This window comes from Bubalus kerabau, chromosome 13, assembly GCF_029407905.1.
Source record: "Bubalus kerabau isolate K-KA32 ecotype Philippines breed swamp buffalo chromosome 13, PCC_UOA_SB_1v2, whole genome shotgun sequence".
Classification (NCBI taxonomy): domain Eukaryota; kingdom Metazoa; phylum Chordata; class Mammalia; order Artiodactyla; family Bovidae; genus Bubalus; species Bubalus kerabau.
The window spans coordinates 16,938,035-16,960,472 of record NC_073636.1 but is presented as its reverse complement, the minus strand read 5'-3'; the positions used below and the strand labels follow the sequence as shown (position 1 = coordinate 16,960,472).

At 37.8% G+C, this 22,438-nt stretch overlaps 1 protein-coding gene and 1 pseudogene across 5 annotated transcripts in view; both read left to right on the top strand.

The window, feature by feature from the left end:
- The window catches only part of UPF2 (UPF2 regulator of nonsense mediated mRNA decay), a 97,131-nt gene that overhangs the window by 37,866 nt on the left and 36,827 nt on the right, over positions 1-22,438 (top strand). For all 5 annotated transcript variants that reach the window (XM_055543572.1, XM_055543569.1, XM_055543570.1 and 2 more), the window contains exons 9-11: positions 3,500-3,608; positions 11,543-11,656; positions 15,271-15,387. In XM_055543572.1, coding sequence (XP_055399547.1) covers positions 3,500-3,608; positions 11,543-11,656; positions 15,271-15,387 — 340 coding nt within the window. The remainder of the gene's footprint in view (positions 1-3,499; positions 3,609-11,542; positions 11,657-15,270; positions 15,388-22,438) is intronic.
- LOC129626302 (uncharacterized) lies at positions 21,296-21,410 on the top strand (annotated as a pseudogene).

Genomic DNA, 22,438 nt, shown 5'->3' with positions numbered 1-22,438 from the left:
GTGCACATGGGGTTCAGTAGTTGCAGCTCCTGGGTTCTAGAGCATAGGCTCTGTTGTTCATGGGATGTGGGATATTCCTGGACCAGGGATTGAACCTTTGTCTCCTGCACTGGCAGGTATATTCTTTACCACTGAGCCACCAGGTAAGCCCAGGCTGCTTTACTTTAAAATGGATGGTCTATCCATCTTTCTTTTAGGGTTGGAAAAAAGCATTGAAGTAGATTGAACTAACTGGAAGAAGAAAATAATGCAGCAAACTATAGATGACTTGCCCGAGAAAAGAAGAAAAAAGATGACATACTTCAGTTAGGTTTTGATGCTACATGTTGTAATCTCAAATTTTATTGAAAAATACATTGAAAAAGACAACCAAGAATTGATTTTGTAAACTCAGAAGCTAGTTCTTAAAAAAAATCCAAATAGAGAACTATTTAGCAAATATAAAAAACAATAAAAACTTTAAGAATAAGCCGGCTGATATGCTAGAAATGTTTAAAAACCACTTGAAAACCTCAGTGAAACAGGTAATTTTTTGTAAAACATAAACATTTTCAAAATCGATTCAACACAAAATTAAATAGACCAGTGATTATGGAAGAAAATGTAAAAAGTTACCAGAGTAATTTCTCTGCTCTATCATTTTTGCCAGAGCATAGGAAAGAAAAAAATACGGAAAAATAGGCAAAATCTTACCAACAACAAAAAAAGAGCATGGAAATCAAAAGTATGGATCAGTCTCACTTTTAAGTGTCGAAACAAAAATTCTAAGTAAAACACTAACAAATCATATTTACTAGTATATTAAAGATAAAAATTCAGCATGATCAAAGAGAATTAATCTTAGTAATGAAAAGATACTTTAAATAGGAAATTTATTAATATGTATAACAGCAGGGACAATAAACCATATGATTACCCCACTAACTGCATAAAAGATATTTGATAAGCTCTTGTTTGATAAAATATAAAACTTGATCAATTTAATATTATTCTTATAGAATGATATTTTCTTAAGGTGTTGTAGAATATTTTCGAATAAGAGGTAACAGTATTTATCTAAGACGTATCTGTCGAGCACTTAGGATATTCAACGTACTGTTTTGAGTGCTGACAAACTGTTTCCCGTGGAGTTTACATTCTAGTGGGGAAGGGTGACAGACAACAAACACAACAAGTGAGTAAACTATGTATGTTGGAAAGTGATAAATTTTATTTAAAAAAAAACAGTGTGGGATAAGGAGATGGGAGTGGGATGGATTTGCAGTTTGAGTGGCATATTCAGATCGGGTCTCATGGAGGGGGTGTCATTGGAACTAAGACTTGACCTTTGTGAGGGAGTATGTGGCAGAGGTGTTTGGGAAAAGCAGACTCCAGCTGCTGAGAACAGCCAGTACTGAGGCTCTGAGGATTAGTGGGGGTCCGGTGAGACTGGAGAGACTAGTAGGAGATGAGGTCAGGTCAGTTCTTGAGATCACAGAGGTACTGTTTGGAGGAATTAGAACCTGAGCCTCTCAACTCCCAGTGCATAACTCTTTGTTATCCCATGACCTCAATTTTTGAGTCTTAATTTTTCTGACCTGCACTGTGGCAGTTGGGAGAGGTAGAACTTGGGCACAGATTTAAAGTCCTATATTTGTAATTGATCATGAACTGAAGGGAAAAAAAGTATTTGTTACTAAAGTGAATATGAAAAAAACCAACATTGTAACTAAAATATAATAGCAATATATTAAAATGTAATATTCTAACTGAAGTTTGAAAATTTAGAAGGTAAATTTGATATTAGTATGGATCCATCTATTATGCTTGAAAATTAAGTCCGCAGTTGCCCTAGGCATTTTTTTGGGGGTACTAGCAGATGTTAAGAAAATTATTACAAATTTGTGAGAGTGTTTTACAGGATACCTCAGTTCTTTACAGAGTGGATTGTGCTTTTCATTTCTTTAAAGAAGGACAAAGTGAAGTGAATGTCACTCAGTTATAGTTGACTCTTTGTGACCCATCCATGGAATTCTCCAGGCCAGAATACTGGAGTGGATATCCTTTCCCATCTCCAGGGGATCTTCCCAACCCAGGGATTGAACCCAGGTCTCCCGCATTGCAGGCAGATTCTTTACCAGCTGAGCCACAAGGGAATCCCTAAAGAAGGATAGAATGCATTTAAAATACATTGAAGTACTACTATGGAGGCACCATATTCTTGACTTCTCAGCATCTGTAGCCTTATTTCTGAAGTGGTGATTATGGTTATTAGGATCAACAAGATAAATAATGGATATCAGATGCCTAGGACAGGGCCTGGCACGTTCATAAGAAAAAATAAATGATAATTTAAAGAATTGTGATGGTCAAAGAGGAATACGAAGTGTTTGAGGCTCTGAGTACTTTCCTCCCCTTAACTCCACCTTTCAAGTTTATCTCCATTCTTCCTTCCTCACCATGTCCCTTCTCCCAGCTAAGGCTTATATCGATCCACACTGGGAGTTTTCCAGATCTAATTTAAGTCTTTCATGGTAGGCAGAGTTTTCTCTGACGATAAACCATTTTTATGGTTCTGTAGTATAATGATATATTCAAAGATGTGTAAGACTTGTGGAATTATTTCTGTCCGTTCTAAATGGCTTTGGGTTGTAGTTTTTGAGCTCTTGTTTTGAATTTTTCTAGTTTTTTGCTTCCTTCCTCACTGGTAGCTCCCATTACTTGCTGCCTTTTTTTCCTCATGACTTCTCATTTTCAGAGTCTGATCTGCTGAGTGTTGACTCATTGGCTAATCGAGTTTTATAAAATAATGTGTGGCAGGAATGGAAAATAAATTTTTAGTTTGTGTGTTGATTCTGATTAGTATTGGCTATCTGGAGTGCTGAATCCTGGAGTTGTATCCAAAATTGGTGAGAAAGTGCTCTGATGATGAAAGGGGGTGGCAGCAGTGCATGTTTGCACTAATTGTCTAGAGAAGGGTAGGTCGGCCCCATGCGAGAGTCCAAGTGCGCTTTATAATGGGTAAAATAAGTTAGTGTATAGGTTTTGTGATTTTTTTTTGACTTCTTAGATACTCTTTTGGTTATTGGTTAACCCTTTTACTTTACTTTGAGGCTTCTAAATAACTTCTCCATGGATAAATGAAGGAAATGATTTAAAAGGATTGTTTTGTTCTTTTTAAGTTATCTTTATGTTTATCTTCCCAGTATTGTGTGATTAAAATGTTAAGCCATGTTTTCTTTGCTATTTCATATTTTATCAAAATTGTATACTTGATGAAATTTGCAGATGTGCGATAATTGCACTGAACGGAAAATACCAGATGATTAATAAACTTTCACAAGGCAAATTGAATTGAATTTCCAAATACTTCATTATGATGGCAATTAATGGGCATGTCTGTATGATAACTAGTTTTTATAATCTTTTAATGTGTGACTATATCTGAGAAAGTTTAAATTATTTTAAAATGAGTTATTTCTGGTGTGCTTTTTACACATATCACATATAACTTTTGCAGGTTGGATTTGCTACCATTTTATGCAAGATTGGTTGCTACATTGCATCCCTGCATGTCTGATGTAGCAGAGGATCTTTGTTCCATGCTGAGGGGGGATTTCAGATTTCATGTATGTATTTAAGCATTTATTTTGTGTTTTATATATATATATATATATATATATACACACACACACACACACACACACACACAAACTTATAAGATGAGTGAGGATTCTTTAGTTTAAGAATATGATTATTTTATTGGTAAGCACATTTTGAAATCTGATAGTGGTATAACAGTTCAGAATGTATGGACTTCTGAATTTTTAAAATGTGACTCTATTCAGCAACACTTGAATTTTATAAATGCTATTCCAGTTGGAGATGAGTGGCTGCTGCTACCTTGTTTTCCCATTGTAGGTACTGTACTCTTTGCTTTTGTAAAGTAAAACCATTCTGCAAGGTCAGGAGAGCCAGCAGGCCTCCTTGGGGTCACCAGAAGAAACAGGGTTGGCCGTGATTCAGGGCACAGTGCCAGTAGGATGCCTCTAGGTGTTGGGGTCCTGTGTTTGGACCACATGAAGTTTTGATCTCAGTGAATGCAGTCATAGACCATGTTTTTATTGATTCTTGCCTTAAAAATCTTTACCTTAAAGATTCTTAATAGAGTGTCTGTGAGTGGTTCTCCCAGACCCATGTTACCCCATCATCTTGGCTTGAAAGAAATAAAATGATACCTTAGGGGTGACAAAATGAACATTGGTAGAATTTGAAAAGACCTGAAATGCCAGTGGAAAAATTGTGTTTGTAAAATTTAGCTTTATATAGCAAGTTGCTTGGAATGCACATAAGTGTTTGCTGTGCTCAATATGTACTTTATTACACTCATTCTGACCACATCAGTAGTAGGGCTGAGCACCAGCACAGAAATAATTCTTGAGGTCAGGAGTGTCATGATATAATTAGAAAGATAAATAAATACAAAAGCAAGAGTGGAATAAAAAATTAAACCCTAAATGTATATTGATGTTATAAGGAAATGCATCCTTACTTGCCAAATGAATTGTTGGAGACTCAGTGCCTTGAGTCTAGAGGAGGCAAATTCTCTGTGGAGGTAGGTGGTCTCTTAAGGCTCCTTGCCATAGGTGTTAATCTGTTAGTCTGAGATTTGTAGGTAAATTTTTCTGAACCAGCTTTTCTGCTAAAGTGTGTTTCTGATATTTGTGGATATTACTACACAAGGACAGGTTTCTGTGTCTAGAAAAGTTTAGAAACACTGAGATCAAGAAAGTCAGACCATTTTGCTTTGGCTTTATGGTAAGAATTCTCAATGCTTTAATAGGATAATGAGCACTGTGAACCTCCTGGAAGGGGCTGACTATATACTCGAAGGACACATTTTGATAAATGCTACTAGTTTAGGGGCAGATGGGCCTGAAGGCATATAGTTGATATCCCATCAGGCAGATATAGACAAGACAGTGTTTTACTAGCAGACAGTGTGACAATATCGGAGAAGGCAATGGCACCCCACTCCAGTACTCTTGCCTGGAAAATCCCATGGATGGAGGAGCCTGGTAGGCTGCAGTCCATGGGGTCACCAAGAGTCAGACACGACTGAGTGACTTCACTTTCACTTTTCACTTTCATGCATTGGAGAAGGAAATGGCAACCCACTCCAGTGTTCTTGCTTGGAGAATCCCAGGGACGGGGGAGCCTGGTGGGCTGCCGTCTCTGGGTCGCACAGAGTCGGACACGACTGAAGTGACTTAGCAGCAGCAGCAGCAGTATGACAATATTGTATGAGTTACATACACATACCCCTCCACCAAAGCTACAGTCAAACAAAAAATAAGTTGCTGGACCACACATGATTAGTGCTTTTGGTGAGAAACCTAAAATTACGAAAATTCTGTTCTTGTGTACTTCTGTCCCATCTTTGAAAATTGGGGTGAGAGTTGAGGGAAATGGCATTTTTGTTACTGTTGTAAGGTTTCATTACAAGGAGGAGAGTATCAGGATTCCAGAGAGTATTTGGGAGACGCTGCTCTCAGGGGAGAGGAGCAGGGCACTTGGTGTCTTCCATCACCTCTGCTTCTTCTTGATCCAGCCTTTCCTACCCTCAGATCTGCAGACCTTCCATTGACTTTTTATCAGGCAGTAAATGTGCTCAGCACTGTCCTATCTTTAAAATAAGGTATAAACAAGAATTTTTACACATCTGCACCCCTCCCCATCCTCTTTCATTTCCTTCTTATTTGAGTGCTGTAGAGTATACTCGTCTCTCACACTTCTGACAGTCGCTCTTTGTTTCCCATCATAGTGCCCTGGCAGAAACCTTCACTGCTCTCCTAAGCACCTCATCCTAGTTGATGTCCCTGAGGATTCTGACTATCACTGTGGCTCCATTACAATGGCCAAGTTACTTAAATGCTCCATACCCGTTTCCTTTTATTAAATGAGATAATTTTATCTTTTAAAATAGGATTGTTCTCAGTGATTAAGTGAGATAATGCGTACAAAGCTCATCACACGGTGCCCAAACACAGATGTCCTTATAATAATAATGACCCCTTTTGTGCACCATGCTCTCCTCCTTTTCACTTCTGACTGCTTTCCTCAGTATCCCCTTGCTCTTTTTTCCAGCTGAGTTTATGTGGTAGTATTCTTCCTTCACACTCCTTTTGGACAGAAAGCAGTTTCCCCAGGGTTTGGTTGGTATCTATTTCCCAGCAGCCTCACGTACCTGTCTCTTACCAGAGCCTCTCTCCTGGTACTAATAAGTTGTCATGTACTTTTAGCTAAATACATCCATAAGACAAACTCCTTTTCTTTTAAAAAATATCTGTCTTTCCCTTCCTCTTACAAACTTCTGTATTCTTCCTATAAATTTGCAATATAGTTTGTATAATCACCAAGGGAAATAGCTCTGCTTTTGCCCCTCTGACATTCAGGAACCTGTGTTTGCCAAATTCTATTGATAATACCTTCTAAAACACGTCCTTAGGCTTGTGTCTCTCCTTCAGTCCCAGTGCCACTGTCTTTCACTCTCTGTAGCTTGAATTAGAATAGCTGTGTAACCAGGTTCGCCATCTCTGCCTTCTCTCTAGCTGTAACATATTGTCACAATCTGATCCTATTTGCTTCTTGCTTAAGAACCTCACCTGAGAAAAAATGCTGGTTGGCACAACTGTATAAACTCTTATCTGGTAGTCAAAGAAATTCTAGTTAAAACAACACGTTTGCTAATTTGACTAATTGGTTAGTAAAGGTAACAGAAATGAGAAACCATTCACATATACTTGAGATTGGAATTTGAAGAAAGGAATTTGGCAGTATGTTTCAAGATCATTGGAAGTATTCATACAGTAGACAACTCTGAGAATCTGTTCTAAGCCAATGATACTGAGTACCCCGAAAGCTTTATTCACATCATGAATTGTAATAGGGGGAAAAAGGAAAATAATCTAGAAGCCCAACAATTGATTAAGAAAATGGTTGTATAATCACAATGCTGAAATGATATAGAGCCATTGAAAGTCTTATTTACCAAAAAGTTTTCAAATCATATATAAAGTACTTTTGGGGGAGAAAAAGCAAGCTCTAAAGTCTTAAACATAATAAATTTACAATTATGTTAAAATGCTTAGAAAGTAACCAATAGAAAAAAGTATATATCAGTATATTAGCAGTGGCTGTTAGATAGTGGACTTATGAGAAATTCTTTTCCTTTCTAGTTTTCTGTGTTCTCCATATTTTTAGCAAGGGCTGCTTCTTTAATAATGGAGAAGACAACTTTTACTTAAATACAGACATAATCACCCTCACTCTTCAACATTTTTGAAATCTGTTTTTTTAACTTTTTTGATCAAACCTCTCTCTTGGTAAAAGAAGTTGACCACATATCCCAGTATAGGCATATTTATTTATAAGTTATATGCATTTTTAATTCTACCAGATATTTTATGTATATCATAAAACATACAAAGGTAACTTTAAAGTATGAGATAAAAAACAAAAACCTAAGTAGAAGTTTGATCCCCACCACCCCAGTAGATCAAGTCTTATCCTCCCTACTTTGGCAATCAATGGTCCCTAGTATAATACAAATTTTCTTTGAAGGCAGATTTATTTATTTATAAACCCAGTGCCTACTTAGTGTTTAGTGTATAGTAGATTTTCCAAAATATTAGTTGAATGATTGAATGTTTGTGTAAAACAAATAAGCTAATTATGGAGGAAGGAAATGGCAACCCACTCCAGTACTCTTGCCTGGAAAATCCCATGGATGGAGGAGCATGGTAGGCTATCGTCCATGGGGTCGCAAAGAGTCAGACACGACTGAGCGACTTCACTTTCACTTTCTTTCTTTCTTTCTTACAATATTTGGGTGAAGTTATTGAGGGGCCAGTTTGGGGCAAAGAGTTCTTCCTTTATGGGAATAATGAATGATAGGCCTTGGAGGTTCTTTCTTTTGTATGTTGACATAGCTGAAGAGATTTTAACTCATTATATGAATCTAGTTATTTGATTAATCTTGGTTTTAGCTGTCACTAATACATGAGTTGTAAGCAGCATTTTTGCTACATTTGATTATATAAATAAAATCTTAAGACATTATCGAACTAAAAATATATAGAAATTTTTACATTGTTAATTCACCTGTATTTACTTTTGCAGAAGTGTTTGACATACCATTTGATCATAAAGAATCAACAAATGAGATTAGAAAATATTAAATGAGGAATCAGAATAAGTCTTTTTTTTTATCAGTCACAGTCTTTTGAAAAACCTTGTTTTTGTTTTTTTTTTTCCCATTGAAAATGAGGGAGTGAGATAATTCATACCTCATTTTAAAAGTCTGTAATCTTGTCATTTTAGTTAGATTGTACTACCTTAACTTCAATAATATGTAAGAATAATTGTGAATGATACACTGTTATGTGTTTTGGAAACTGTGATGCTCAGTAATACCTAAAATTGTATGACCCTTACGAATTTGAGTCAGTTCTAGTGAGGTGGATGAACCCAGAGCCTGTTATACAGACTGAAGTAAGTCATAAAGTGAAAAACAAATATCATATATTAATGATAAATGTGGAATCTAGAAAAATGGTACTGATGAACCTATTTGTAGGGCATCAATAGAGATACAGATGTAGAGAAAAGATTTGTAGACCCAGCAGTGGAAGGAGAGGGTGAGACAAACTGAGAGAGTGGCATTGCCAGTGGGAATTTGCTGTATGACTGCAGGGAGCTCAACCCAGTGCTGTGACAACCTAGAGGGATGGTATGGGGTGGGAGGGAGGTGCATGTACGGCAGAAATCAACATAACATTGTAAAGCAATAATACTCCAATTAAAAACAAATAATTTTAAAAATTGTGTGATTCTGCACAGCACAGAGCTTGTACATCTAGAATTGCCCAAGGAACTTTGTAAAAGCATATGTATGTATTTCCCAGCCTCTCTCCCTTTAAAGATTCAGCTTCAGTATATCATTTTTGAAATGCTTCTTTTTACTTTTTCCATTTCTATATTTCTTTAATTGTAAAAGAAATACATGCCCAGACTGGATGATTTAGAAAATACAAAAATACATAAAGAAGAAAGTGGGGGGCAATCTCATAATTTCATCACTTAAACTTTGTTAATATTTTAGTTTTTTTTTTTTTTACTTTTTTGCTTCTGTAGTTTTTCATGGATGAATTTATATTTAGTACATTTTTTCATTTTTTATTTCTCAGAAGCACTTTACTGTATCATTTAAAACACTTTGCAAGCATCATTTGTATACTCTTTTGTCCTGGACATTAGTTGCTTAGTATTAGGTGAAGTATAGTTATCATCATTACCGCCCACTGTCATCATCCTTGTTTTTATCCTTATTTTTCCAAGTGAGTGAGTAGGTTCAGGGAGTTTTATATGCATTGTCCAGGATAATATACCCCTACCCTCACTCCCAAATGGCACAAAACGACCACATGAGCTCAAGTGTTGTGAACTGCACATCTTAATTCTTTCATGGCACTGCAATGTATATATAAACATTAAGCATTTTCATTAATTTGTTCAGTCAGTGAACATTAATTTTGTGCCCATGTATTAGTGATGTATGTACAAATGTGGGTAAAACTCACAATGACTAGCATTTATTGAACTCTTTATGGTCCCAGTCACTACACTATTGATTGTGCTTTGTATTTATCAGTTGATTTAATACCCACAACCCTATATGATACAGGTTACTTTGATTAGTTCCATTTTACAGATAAGAAAATTAAGGCATAAAATTTAAGTAACAGTTAAGAGATAGAGCTGGGAATTAAGCCTAACAAATTAAACCTAGCAAATTTTTGTTCAAAAATTATCCCAGAAGATCTAAAAAGTCTATAAACACCTACTTTTGCTTGCTACAGAAAGTTGGTCCTTAGAAGGAAGATGATGAATTCCATTTAAGTGTAAATTGTCTATGTAGAAGATTAATACTTATGTAAAAGATTGTCACTCATTGTCCAGATAAGGGTGAGGTTAGCACGCGCGCACACACACACACACACACACACACACACACTCTTAACCACTGGACCACCAGGGAAATCCTGGTTAAGACTTATTTTGAACCCCAGCACACACACACACACACACACACACTCTTAACCACTGGACCACCAGGGAAATCCTGGTTAAGACTTACTTTGAACCCCAGCACACACACACACACACACACACACGCTCTTAACCACTGGACCACCAGGGAAATCCTGGTTAAGACTTATTTTGAACCCCAGCACACACACACACACACACACACACACACACATACACACTCTCTCTCAACCACTGGACCACCAGGGAAATCCTGGTTAAGACTTACTTTGAACCCCAGCACACACACACACACACACACACACACACACACACACACTCTTAACCACTGGACCACCAGGGAAATCCTGGTTAAGACTTATTTTGAACCCCAGCACACACACACACACACACACACACACACACACACACACACACACACTCTCTCTCAACCACTGGACCACCAGGGAAATCCTGGTTAAGACTTATTTTGAACCCCAGCACATGCTTGAGCAGTTAAATTCTCAAATTTGTTAGGAGATTGGGGTTTTGGTACTGATCCTTGGTCAAGTCATTTGACAGCTTTGTGTTCTTCTGTTGTTGTTTTAACCATTAAATCAGATTTATACAGATTTTACTCCTTTCTCAATGTTGTTGTGTGGAACAAATAGGAAGTATTCTGAAAAATAAGGACAGTAAACTGTTTCAAAGAACTGCCATATTATTGTTATTGTTCAAAGAAAAGTCTTCTAGACTTCAGGTTTGGTTTTCTGATGAAAATATAATGCTGAGGTTAAATCCATTTACAGTTATCTTGATGTGTCTGCTCACATTGTACTATTGTAATAGGATTTTGTTATGTTCATTATTTTTTGAAATGTGTGCCTGAGTAGAGGGCTTATATTTGCAAAGGATTTGAGCTTTGATATATGACTGTTGATAATAAAAAAAAAAATAGCGATTGTATTGGAAATTTTGTTGTACTAATGCATTTACAATAAAAAATGTATATAGTTCATAACTATAATACACTTAATATTTTCTGCTTAAGTGACCTTTAGGCATTTATTATTTTTAAAGGAGCATTTCCTAACATATATTCCTTATAATATTAATTTAACAAACTAGTAGTTGTTAACATTTCAAAAGAGGGATTTATATTTTATGTTGCCAAAGAAATTTAAGGAACACTGAATTAAGTTAAACAGGTTTCTTTGTTTGAGAGCCTTTCTAAGGCTGATGAAATGCATTGTTTCCCCAAATTACTTGACCGTGAAACTGTTTTGGAAAGCACGTCCTGGCCCTGGTGTTCCATGGAGCTAATTATGTCTTAACTTAGAATAATTTGAATATAGCAAGAAACTATACCCAAATTTATTTAAAATATCTTGAGTGAATTCAATCTTATTAAAATAACAGTTCTTATCACAGATTTCAGACTGTTAAGCAGTGTCTCTTTTCTTTTCATTTGTAGGTACGAAAAAAGGACCAGATCAATATTGAAACAAAGAACAAAACTGTTCGTTTTATTGGAGAACTCACTAAGTTTAAGATGTTCACAAAAAATGATACGCTGCATTGTTTAAAGGTAAGTGCTGAATCATTTGAAATATTTTTTAATAGATAAATCTAAAGTTTTAATGCTTTAGTTTATAAATGCTGGAAAATGATACAATTAAGAAATATTTAATTAATCTATAGGAAGACAAAAAAGTAAAAAGGAACAATAAATAGATGAGCAAACTAGAGAACAATAATAAGATGGTAGATACAAATACAGCTATAATAGTAATCACATGTAGTGTAGAAGGACAAAATATATTAAGTAAAAGCCTTAAGAATATAAGACTTGATTGAAACAACATTATATGCTGCCTACAAGGAAGATGCCCTTAAAATACTAACACCAGGAAGCCTAAAATGAAAAGATGGGGGAAATATACCAAGGAAGCACTAAAAAAATAAGATAAAGCACTTGGCTTCATTATTGTCAGACAAAGTAGGCTTTAAGGCACAAAGCATTGTTAGAAATAAAGAATCATAGTTCCTAAAGATAGTGTTAGCTTCCTGAATCAGTATGCATCCAATAATGTATTTTCAAAATACATGAAGCAAAAATCAACAAAGAAAGAGAAATCTGCAGTCATACTGAAAGACTGAAAAACACCTTTTAGTAGCTGAAAGCATAGGCAGGCAAGTAAGTAAGTGAGTAAGTATGTACCAGATTGGACAATGCAGTTAATAACCTTAGTCTAATTGACAGTATATCCAACAGAATCAGAATTTACAGTCCCTGCAAATGCACATGAGTGAACCAAAATCAATCAGAAAGTCTCAGCAAGTTAAAAAACAAAAAAGGAAATTACTCAGGTTACAATTTTTTGTCCACTATGGAATCAAACTAGAAACTCACTAGTAACTAACTAGTTATGTGTGGTAAAGCTGATAACAGCATCAGTTCAGTTGCTCAGTTGTGTTTGACTCTGCGACCCCATGGACTGCAGGCTTCCCTGTCCATCACCAGTTCCCGGAGGTCTACTCAAACTCATGTCCATTGAGTCAGTGATGCCATCCAGCCATCTCATCCTCCGTCATCCCTGTCTCCTCCTGCCTTCAATCTTTCCCAGCATCAGGGTCTTTTCAAATGAGTTAGTTCTTTGCATCAGGTGGCCAAAGTATTGGGAATTTAGGCTTCAGCATCACTCCTTCCAATGAATATTCAGGACTGATTTCTTTTAGGATGGACTGGTTGGATCTCCTTGCAGTCCAAGGGACTATCAAGAGTCTTCTCCAACACCACAGTTCAAAAGCATCGATTCTTTGGTGCTCACAGTCCAGCTTTCTTCACAGTCCAACTCTCACATCCATACATGACTACTGGAAAAACCATAGCCTTGACTAGACGGACCTTTGTTGGCAAAGTAATGTCTCTGCTTTTGAATATGCTCTCTAGGCTGGTCATAACTTTCCTTCCAAGGAGTAAGCGTCTTTTAATTTCATGGCTGCAGTCACCATCTGCAGTGATTTTGGAGCCCCCAAAAATAAAGTCTGACACTGTTTCCACTGTTTACCCACTTATTTCCCATGAAGTGAGGGGACCAGATGCCATGATCTTAGTTTTCTGAATGTTGAGCTTTAAGCCAACTTTTTCACTCTCCTCTTTTACTTTCATCAAGAGGCTTTTTAGTTCCTCTTCAATTTCTGCCATAAGGGTGGTGTCATCTGCATATCTGAGGTTATTGATATTTCTCCCAGCAGTCTTGATTCTAGCTTGTGTTTCTTCCAGCCCAGTGTTTCTCATGATGTACTCTTCATAGAAGTTCAATAAGCAGGGTAAAGTAATGCTCAAAATTCTCCAAGCCAGGCTTCAGCAATACATGAACCGTGAACTTCCAGATGTTCAAGCTGGTTTTAGAAAAGGCAGAGGAACCAGAGATCAAATTGCCAACATCTGCTGGATCATGGAAAAAGCAAGAGAGTTCCAGAAAAACATCTATTTCTGCTTTATTGACTATGCCAAAGCCTTTGACTGTGTGGATCACAATAAACTGTGGAAAATTCTGATAGAGATGGGAATACCAGACCACCTGACCTGCCTCTTGAGAAATCTGTATGCAGGTCAGGAAGCAACAGTTAGAACTGGACATGGAACAACAGACTGGTTCCAAATAGGAAAAGGAGTACATCAAAGCTGTATATTATCACCCTGCTTATTGAACTTCTATGCAGAGTACATCATGAGAAACTCTGGGCTGAAAGAAGCACAAGCTGGAATCAAGATTGCCAGGAGAAATATCAATAACCTCAGATGTGCAGATGACACCACCCTTATGGCAGAAGGTGAAGAGGAACTAAAAAGCCTCTTGATGAAAGTGAAAGAGGAGAGTGAAAAAGTTGGCTTAAAGCTCAACATTCAGAAAACGAAGATCATGGCATCTGATCCCCTCACTTCATGGGAAATAAGTGGGTAAACAGTGGAAACAGTGTCAGACTTTATTTTTTGGGGCTCCAAAATCACTGCAGATGGTGACTGCAGCCATGAAATTAAAAGACGCTTACTCCTTGGAAGGAAAGTTATGACCAGCCTAGAGAGCATATTCAAAAGCAGAGACATTACTTTGCCAACAAAGGTCCATCTAGTCAAGGCTATGGTTTTTCCAGTAGTCATGTATGGATGTGAGAGTTGGACTGTGAAGAAAGCTGAGTGCTGAAGAATTGATGCTTTTGAACTGTGGTGTTGGAGAAGACTCTTGATAGTCCCTTGGACTGCAAGGAGATCCAACCAGTCCATCCTAAAGGAGATTAGTCCTGGGTGTTCATTTGGAAGGACTGATGCTAAAGCTGAAACTCCAATACTTGGCCACCTCATGCGAAGAGTTGACTCATTGGAAAAGACCCTGATGCTAGGAGGGATTGGGGGCAGGAGGAGAAGGGGATGACAGAGGATGAGATGGCTGGATGGCATCACCGACTCAATGGACATGAGTTTGAGTGAACTCCGGGAGTTGGTGATGGACAGGGAGGCCTAGTGTGCTGTGATTCATGGGGTCGCAAAGAGTTGGACATGACTGAGTGACTGAACTGAACTGAACTGAATGCACCCTTTAAATTATACCATAGAAGGAAAAATAAGGACATGGAAAATACTCATGTTAACCAAAATACAAGCCAAATTATTAAATGATATGACTAAATCTGGTTTAGAAAATATGCACAGAAAAATATTGGGGAGATAAATACTAAAATGTTGTACTGTGTTGTAAGTTTCATATAACAAGCCTTTTGTTGTCAAAATTTTAAAGGTAAATGTCATATAAACCCAAACCAGAAAATATTTAGAAAATGTTAGCTATTTGTATGTGGCATTTATTTAAATATGTAGCATCTCCTGATAAATATAAGTTTTGATAAATAAATTTTCACATATCTATCTAAAAGGAATAACATTAAATATATTGAAGTTTTTAGATAAAGTTTTATGGTTGAACACAAAAGATAACTCTGTGATAAAGCTTGACATCTAAAGTAGACTAGTTTTTTTTTTTTTTAGTTCAAAGTATAGTTGATTTAAAATGTTGCGTTTAGCTTTTCTTTTTTTTATAGTGACATTTTTAAGGTGTTCCACATATTAGGTATGTAGTGTTTTCTTTAATAGGATTGAAATGTTGTCTTTGTTGGTTTTTATCATTATTATTATTACAGATGCTTCTATCAGACTTTTCCCATCACCATATTGAAATGGCATGTACCCTACTGGAAACATGTGGAAGATTTCTTTTCAGATCTCCAGAATCTCACCTGAGAACCAGTGTACTTTTGGTAAGGGCTTGAGGATACTAGCAAGAGCTTGAAGTTCTTGATTTACTCCAGGGGTTAAAGTTTTGACCAGTGCCTGTTACCTTGCTCAACCATTTAAACATTTTTACCTAAACAAGAACTCCAGCCATTCCTGAAGAGCTGTAGGAACTTTTCTCATTTGGCTATCTCGGAGAAGGCGATGGCACCCCACTCCAGTACCCTTGCCTGGAAAATCCCATGGATGGAGGAGCCTGGTAGGCTGCAGTCCATGGGGTTGCTAAGAGTCGGACATGACTGAGCGACTTCCCTTTCTCTTTTCACTTTCATGCATGGGAGAAGGAAATGGCAACCCACTCCAGTGTTCTTGCCTGGAGAATCCCAGGGATGGGGGAGCCTGGTGGGCTGCCATCTCTGGGGTCGCACAGCGTCGGACACGACTGAAGTGACTTAGTAGTAGTAGTAGTAGTAGTAGTAGTAGCTCACACTATTGTAGAGTGGGATTGAATTCAGCCCCAGATAACTTTTGATAAACGTAGAGCCATCTTTCTGAATATTCTTGGTACATTGTTAATGTGCCATAACCACATAAATGATGGTGCTTAAATTTTTAAAATTAAAAAACAAAACATAAGCTTAAAAAATTAACTTGGAGGAGAAGATAGTTCTTAAGCTAATATACATGCCAAAATGGCAATCAAGTTTATTAAGCAATTAAGTTATGCTTATTGGTAATATCCATGCATTCACTCGGAGAAGGCAATGGCGACCCACTCCAGTACTCTTGCCTGGAAAATCCCACGGAAAGAGGAGCCTGGTAGGCTGCAGTCCGTGGGGTTGCTGAGTCGGACATGACTGAGTGACTTCACTTTCACTTTTCACTTTCATGCTCTGGAGAAGGAAATGGCAACCCACTCCAGTGTTCTTGCCTGGAGAATCCCAGGGATGGGGAGCCTGGTGGGCTGCCGTCTATGGGGTCACGCAGAGTCAGACACGACTGAAGTGACTTAGCAGCAGGCATTCACTTGGAGCCTTCACAAGGGAGACAGTGTGGTGGGGGAGAGGTATCAGAATTAGTGTCAAAGAGAGCACTGGGTTAGGGATTCCTGGACATAGACTGTCATTGCATCGGTGTTGCTTTTATAGAAGTGCTGATTGTGTCTATTTCTCTACGTGTGTTATTTTTTTAGAATCTAGTTATAAGCTTGATTACTTCTCTGACAATGGTATTTAAAATGGAAAAACATAGTAATTTATTTCTAGTAGACAAATATTAATGTGACAGGCATTAATATTTTGTCTAGTAGACAAAAATATTAATGTGAAATCATATGGAGTTGACTTCCACATTCTTTTTAGGCTTATTCAAATGAATAATAATCATTCCAAGTTCAAATTTTTATTTTAACATAGGAAAAACTCTTCCTCCTCTTTGGCTCAAGCTGATATGGCTAAATGAGACACTACATATTATAATGTAATAGAGATGCCAAAAAGATTAGCTTTTAAAAGTGACTATATTTTGTTTGTAATACTGAACTGTCTATGTTTACTGTTTGCTGGGGAAAGTTTACTAGTCATGGTATGGATGCTTATCCCATTACTGCAAACCAAAGTCCTTCTTGCTTGACTGGCTTTCGTGGCTCAGTGTATCTTTCCCTGTCTTGTAGCAAGAGCAGCCAGCCTTATCATTGATTGTCTTGCTTTCTGGATAAGAGCCTTATTTATCATATAACATTTTGGGGGCTCCTCCTGTATGTCAGGCACTGAACTGCAGGGATGATGTTCTTGCTGATTGGGTGGGATTAGTACAAAGAACAAACATAGTTGGCATTAAAGTGGTCCCTATCTAGTGCTAATTCCAGTGTAGTGTTCTACATGTTTTAACAGGGAAAGGTGTGCAGAGGATCTTATGCACTTATAGAGGGAGTACTTTAAGCTAGACTTAATGAGTCAGAAAGGATCTTCCCTAATAGATGCTTGGTATTCGTTGAGTGCAGACTCTTCTGTCAAACCCTTGGGATATAAAAGTGAAAAAGATAGTCCCTGGCCTCAGGGAATTTATAGTCTTATAACTCAGATGAGTAATTAGACAATTGGAATACACAGAGGGGGAATGTGATCTAATACTGTGGGTCAGCATAGGGTAATATGTGTCTACATAGGAGAGGTGCTTCATCTAGTCTTGGTATGTCAAGAAAGGTTTCCTGAAAAAATAGTATTTATTTTAGAGACTAACCTAAATCTCAAAGGCAGAGAAGAGAGACACACTGAATTAAGTGGCTGCAGATAAGACTGGAGAGGTAGACACAGCCTAGATTATAAAAAGCGCCCTGAGTCTGAGTGCTGTGCTAAGAAACTGATACCCCCTCCCCCTGATGGTAGTGAGTAGCTACTGAAGGATGTTAAGCAGGTAGGATAGGTATGATCAGATTTAATTTTTTAGAAAGATCAGTATAGAGGAGATAATTGAGGTGGCTGAGGCTGGAGGTAGACAGAACAGTGAAATGGCTGTTTTCAGATCTTGCAGAGGAAAAAAGAAATGGTAAGGGTGGGAAGATGAGGAATGATAACTGGCTGTATGAAGAATTTTACGAGGTAGAACTGGTGAGACGTGATGAGATAATGAGAAAGAGAAAGTGCCCTAAGATAAGACCCCAGATTCTATCTTGACCATCCCAGCAGATGATGGTGCCAGTCACAGAGATGAGAAAATAGAAGAAAGGAAGAGAGGGTGAGTTTGGTTTGAAAAACACCAATGCTTATCGGTTCAGTTCAGTCGCTCACTTGTGTCCGATTCTTTGCGAGCCCATGGACTGCAGCACGCCAGGCTTCCCTGTCCATCACCAACTCCCAGAGCTTGCTCAAACCTATGTCCATCGAGTCGGTGATGCCATCCAACCATCTCATCCTCTCTCGTCCCCTTCTCCTTATGCCTTCAATCTTTCCCAGCATCAGGGTCTTTTCCAATGAGTCAGTTCTTTGCATCAGGTGGCCAAAGTATTGGAGTTTCAGCTTCAGCATCAGTCCTTCCAGTGAATATTCAGGACTGATTTCCTTCAGCATGTTTTGATCTCCTTGTAGTCCAAGGGACTCTCAAGAGTCTTCTCCAACACCATAGTTCAAAAGCATCAATTCTTTGGTGCTCAGCTTTCTTTATAGTCCAACTCTCATATCCATACATGACTACTGGAAAACCATAGCTTTGACTAGACAGACTTTTGTCGGCAAGGTAGTGTCTCTGCTTTTTGATATGCAGTCTAGATTGATTATAACTTTTCTCCCAAGGAGCAAGAGTCTTTTAATTTCATGGCTGCGGTCACCATCTGCAGTGATTTTGGAGCCCAAGAAAGTAAAGTCTGTCACTGTTTCCATTGTTTCCCCATCTATTTGCCATGAAATGATGGGACTGGATGCCATGATCTTCGTTTTTTGACTGTTTAGTTAAGCCAGCTTTTTCATGCTTCTCTTTCGCTTTCATCAAGAGGCTCTTTAGTTTCTCGCTGCTTTCTGCCATAAGTGTGGTATCATCTGCATATCTGAGGTTATTGATATTTCTCCTAGCGATCTTGATTCCAGCTTGTGTTTCATTGAGCCCAGCATTTCACATGATATACTCTGCATATAAGTTAAATAAGCAGGGTGACAATATACAGCCTTGACATACTCCTTTCCCAGTTTGGAACCATTCTGTTGTTCCATGTCTGGTTCTAACAGTTGCTTCTTGACCTGCATACAGATTTCTCAGGAGGCAGGTAAAGTGGTCTGGTATTCCCATCTCTTGAAGAATTTTCCACAGTTTGTTGTGGTCCACACAGTCAGAGGCTTTGGCATCATCAATAGAGCAGAAGTAGATGTTTTTCTGGAATTCTCTTGCTTTTTTGATGATCCAGTGGATGTTGGCAATTAGATCTCTGGTTCCTCTGCCTTTTCTAAAACCAGCTTGAACATCTGGAAGTTCATGGTTCATGTACTGTTGAAGCCTGACTTGGAGAATTTTGAGCATTACTTTACCAGCGTGTGAGATGAGTGCAATTGTGCGGTAGTTTGAACATTCTTTGGCATTGCCCTTCTTTGGGATTGGAATGAAAACTGACCTTTTCCAGTCCTGTGGCCACTGCTGAGTTTTCCAAATTTGCTGGCATATTGAGTGCAGCACTTTCACAGCATCACCATTTAGGATATGAAATAGCTCAACTGGAATTCCATCACCTCCACTAGCCTTGTTTGTAGTGATGCTTCCTAAGGCCCACTTGACTTCGCATTCCAGGATGTCTGACTCTAGGTGAGTGATCACACCATCGTGATTATCTGGGTCATGAAGATCTTTTTTGTATAATTCTTCTGTGTATTCTTACCACCTCTTCTTAATATCTTCTGCTTCTGTTAGGTCCATACCATTTCTGTCCTTTATTGCGCCCATCTTTGCATGAAATTGGACCTTGGTATCTCTAATTTTCTTGAAGAGATCTCTAGTCTTTCCCATTGTATTGTTTCCTCTATTTCTTTGCACTGATCACTGAGGAAGGCTTTCTTATCTCTCCTTCCTATTCTTTGGAACTCTGCATTCAAATGGGTATATCTATCCTTTTCTCCTTTGCCTTTAGCTTCTCTTCTTTTCTCAGCTATTTTTAAGGTCTCCTCAGACAACCATTTTGCCTTATTGCATTTCTTTTTCTTGAGGATGGCCTTGATCACTGCCTCCTGTACAGTGTCACGAACCTCCATCCATAGTTCTTCAGGCACTCTGCCTATCAGACAGATCTATACCCTTGAATCCATTTGTCACTTCCACTGTATCTAAATCAAAGGGATTTGATTTAGGTCATACCTGAATGGTCTAGTGGTTTACCCTACTTTATACAATTTAAGTCTGAATTTGCCAATAAAGAGTTCATGATCTGAGCCACAGTCAGCTCCCGATCTTGTTTTTCATGACTATATAGAGCTTTTCCATCTTTGGTTGCAAAGAATATAATCCGTCTGATTTCAGTATTGACTATCTGGTGATGTCCATGTGTAGAGTCGTCTCTTGTGTTGTTAGAAGAGGGTGTTTGCTATGACCATTGCGATCTCTTGGCAGAACTGTTAGCCTTTGCCCTGCTTCATTTTGTACTCAAGGCCAAATTTGCCCTTGAGTATTGCATGACTCTTGACTTCCTACTTTTTCATTCCAGTCCCCTGTGATGAAAATGACACCTTTTATGGATGTTAATTCTAGAAGGTCTTATAGGTCTTCATAGAACCGTTCAGCTTCAGCTTCTTCAGCATTACTGGTTGGGGCATAGACTTGGATTACCGTGATATTGAATGCTTTGCCTTGGAAACGAACAGAGATCATTCTGTCATTTTTGAGATTGTACCCAAGTACTGCATTTTAGATTCTCTTGTTGACTGTGAAGGCTACTCCTTTTCTTCTAAGGGATTCTTGCCCACAGTAGTAGATACAATGGTCATCTGAATTAAATTTGTCCATTCCAGTCTATTTTAGTTCACTGATTCCTAAAATGTTGATGTTCACTCTTGCCATCTCCTGTTTGACGACTTTTAATTTACCTTCTTTCATGGACCTTTGATTCCAGGTTCCTATGCAGTCTCCTTATTCTTTCTGGAGCTATTTCTCCACTCTTCTTCAGTAGCATATTAGGCACCTACTGGCCTGGGGATTTCATCATTCAGTGTCATATCTTACTGCCTTTGCATACTGTTCATGGGTTCTCAAGGCAAGAATAGTGAAGTGGTTTGCCATTCCCTTCTCCAGTGGACCATGTTTTGTCAGAACTCTCCACCATGACCTGCCTGTCTTGGGTGGCCCAACACGGCATGGCTTATAGTTTCATTGAGTTAGACAAGGCTGTGGTCCATGTGATCAGTTTGATTAGTTTTTTGTGATTGTGGTTTTCATTCTGTTCGCCCTCTGATGAATAAGGATAAAACTGTATTTTCAGGGATCATTTCTATAATTTGTTACTAGAGAAGTTTCTCTGAACATGTAAAGCACCCAAATGCTTGTGGGATGATATAAAAAATATATTTATTTGGGAACACATATAACCTTTTAACTGGTTGGCATTTAAAATTATTCTTGACTGATGTTAAAAGTAGTTTGGTGTGTGTGTTAGGTGATGTGGTTCTGAATAACAGAACAGTAATCTGGATTACAGGTTGAAGCTTGTGTTGATTTAAGACTGGGTTATGGGGAGGGATGTGGGAGGGTTCAGGATGGGGAACACTCATGGTGGATTCAAGTCAATGTATGGCAAAACCAATACAATATTGTAAAGTAAAATAATTAATTAAAAAAAAAAAACTAAAAATAGAGCTACCATATGATCTTACAATCCCACACCAGGGCATATGTCCAGAGAAAATGATAATTTGAAAAGATACATGCACCCCAGTGTTCATAGCAGCACTATTTACAATAGCCAAGACTGAGAAGCAGCCTAAATGTCCATCGACAAATGAATGGATGAAGAAGATGTGGTGTGTGTATATATATACACACACAATGGAATATTTCTCAGCCCAAAAAAAAAAAAGACATAATGCCACTTGCAGCATTATGGCATTATCATAGAGATTATCTTAAGTGAAGTCAGAGAAAGACAAATATCATATGATATCACTTATATATGGAGTCCAGAATACGTCACAAATGAACTTATTTGTGAAACAGATTCATATATACACATAAGAACAAGTATATGTATAACTGAATCAATTTCCTGTACACTTAAAACTAACACAACATTGTAAATTAATGATATCTCAATTTTTAAAAGTTAAAAAAAATAAAACCATACAAAAGAGAAAAAAAAAAAACTGGGTTATGTATGTACAAATGATAAGTGATGCATTCCTTTTGTTTTGTCTAAAGAACCTAAAAGGAGTGGTCATTATCTTAGCCCTATTCACCAGGGAATTGTTCTGTCTGGAAGAGCCAGCATTAAATAAGCATTCACAGATGTAGAATAGATGTCAGGAGAGGAGCTAGGCTACAACCCATATACTTGAGCAGATTCATAGACAAGTGAAACAGTTGTGAACCTTGGTATACCCATAATTGAACTTA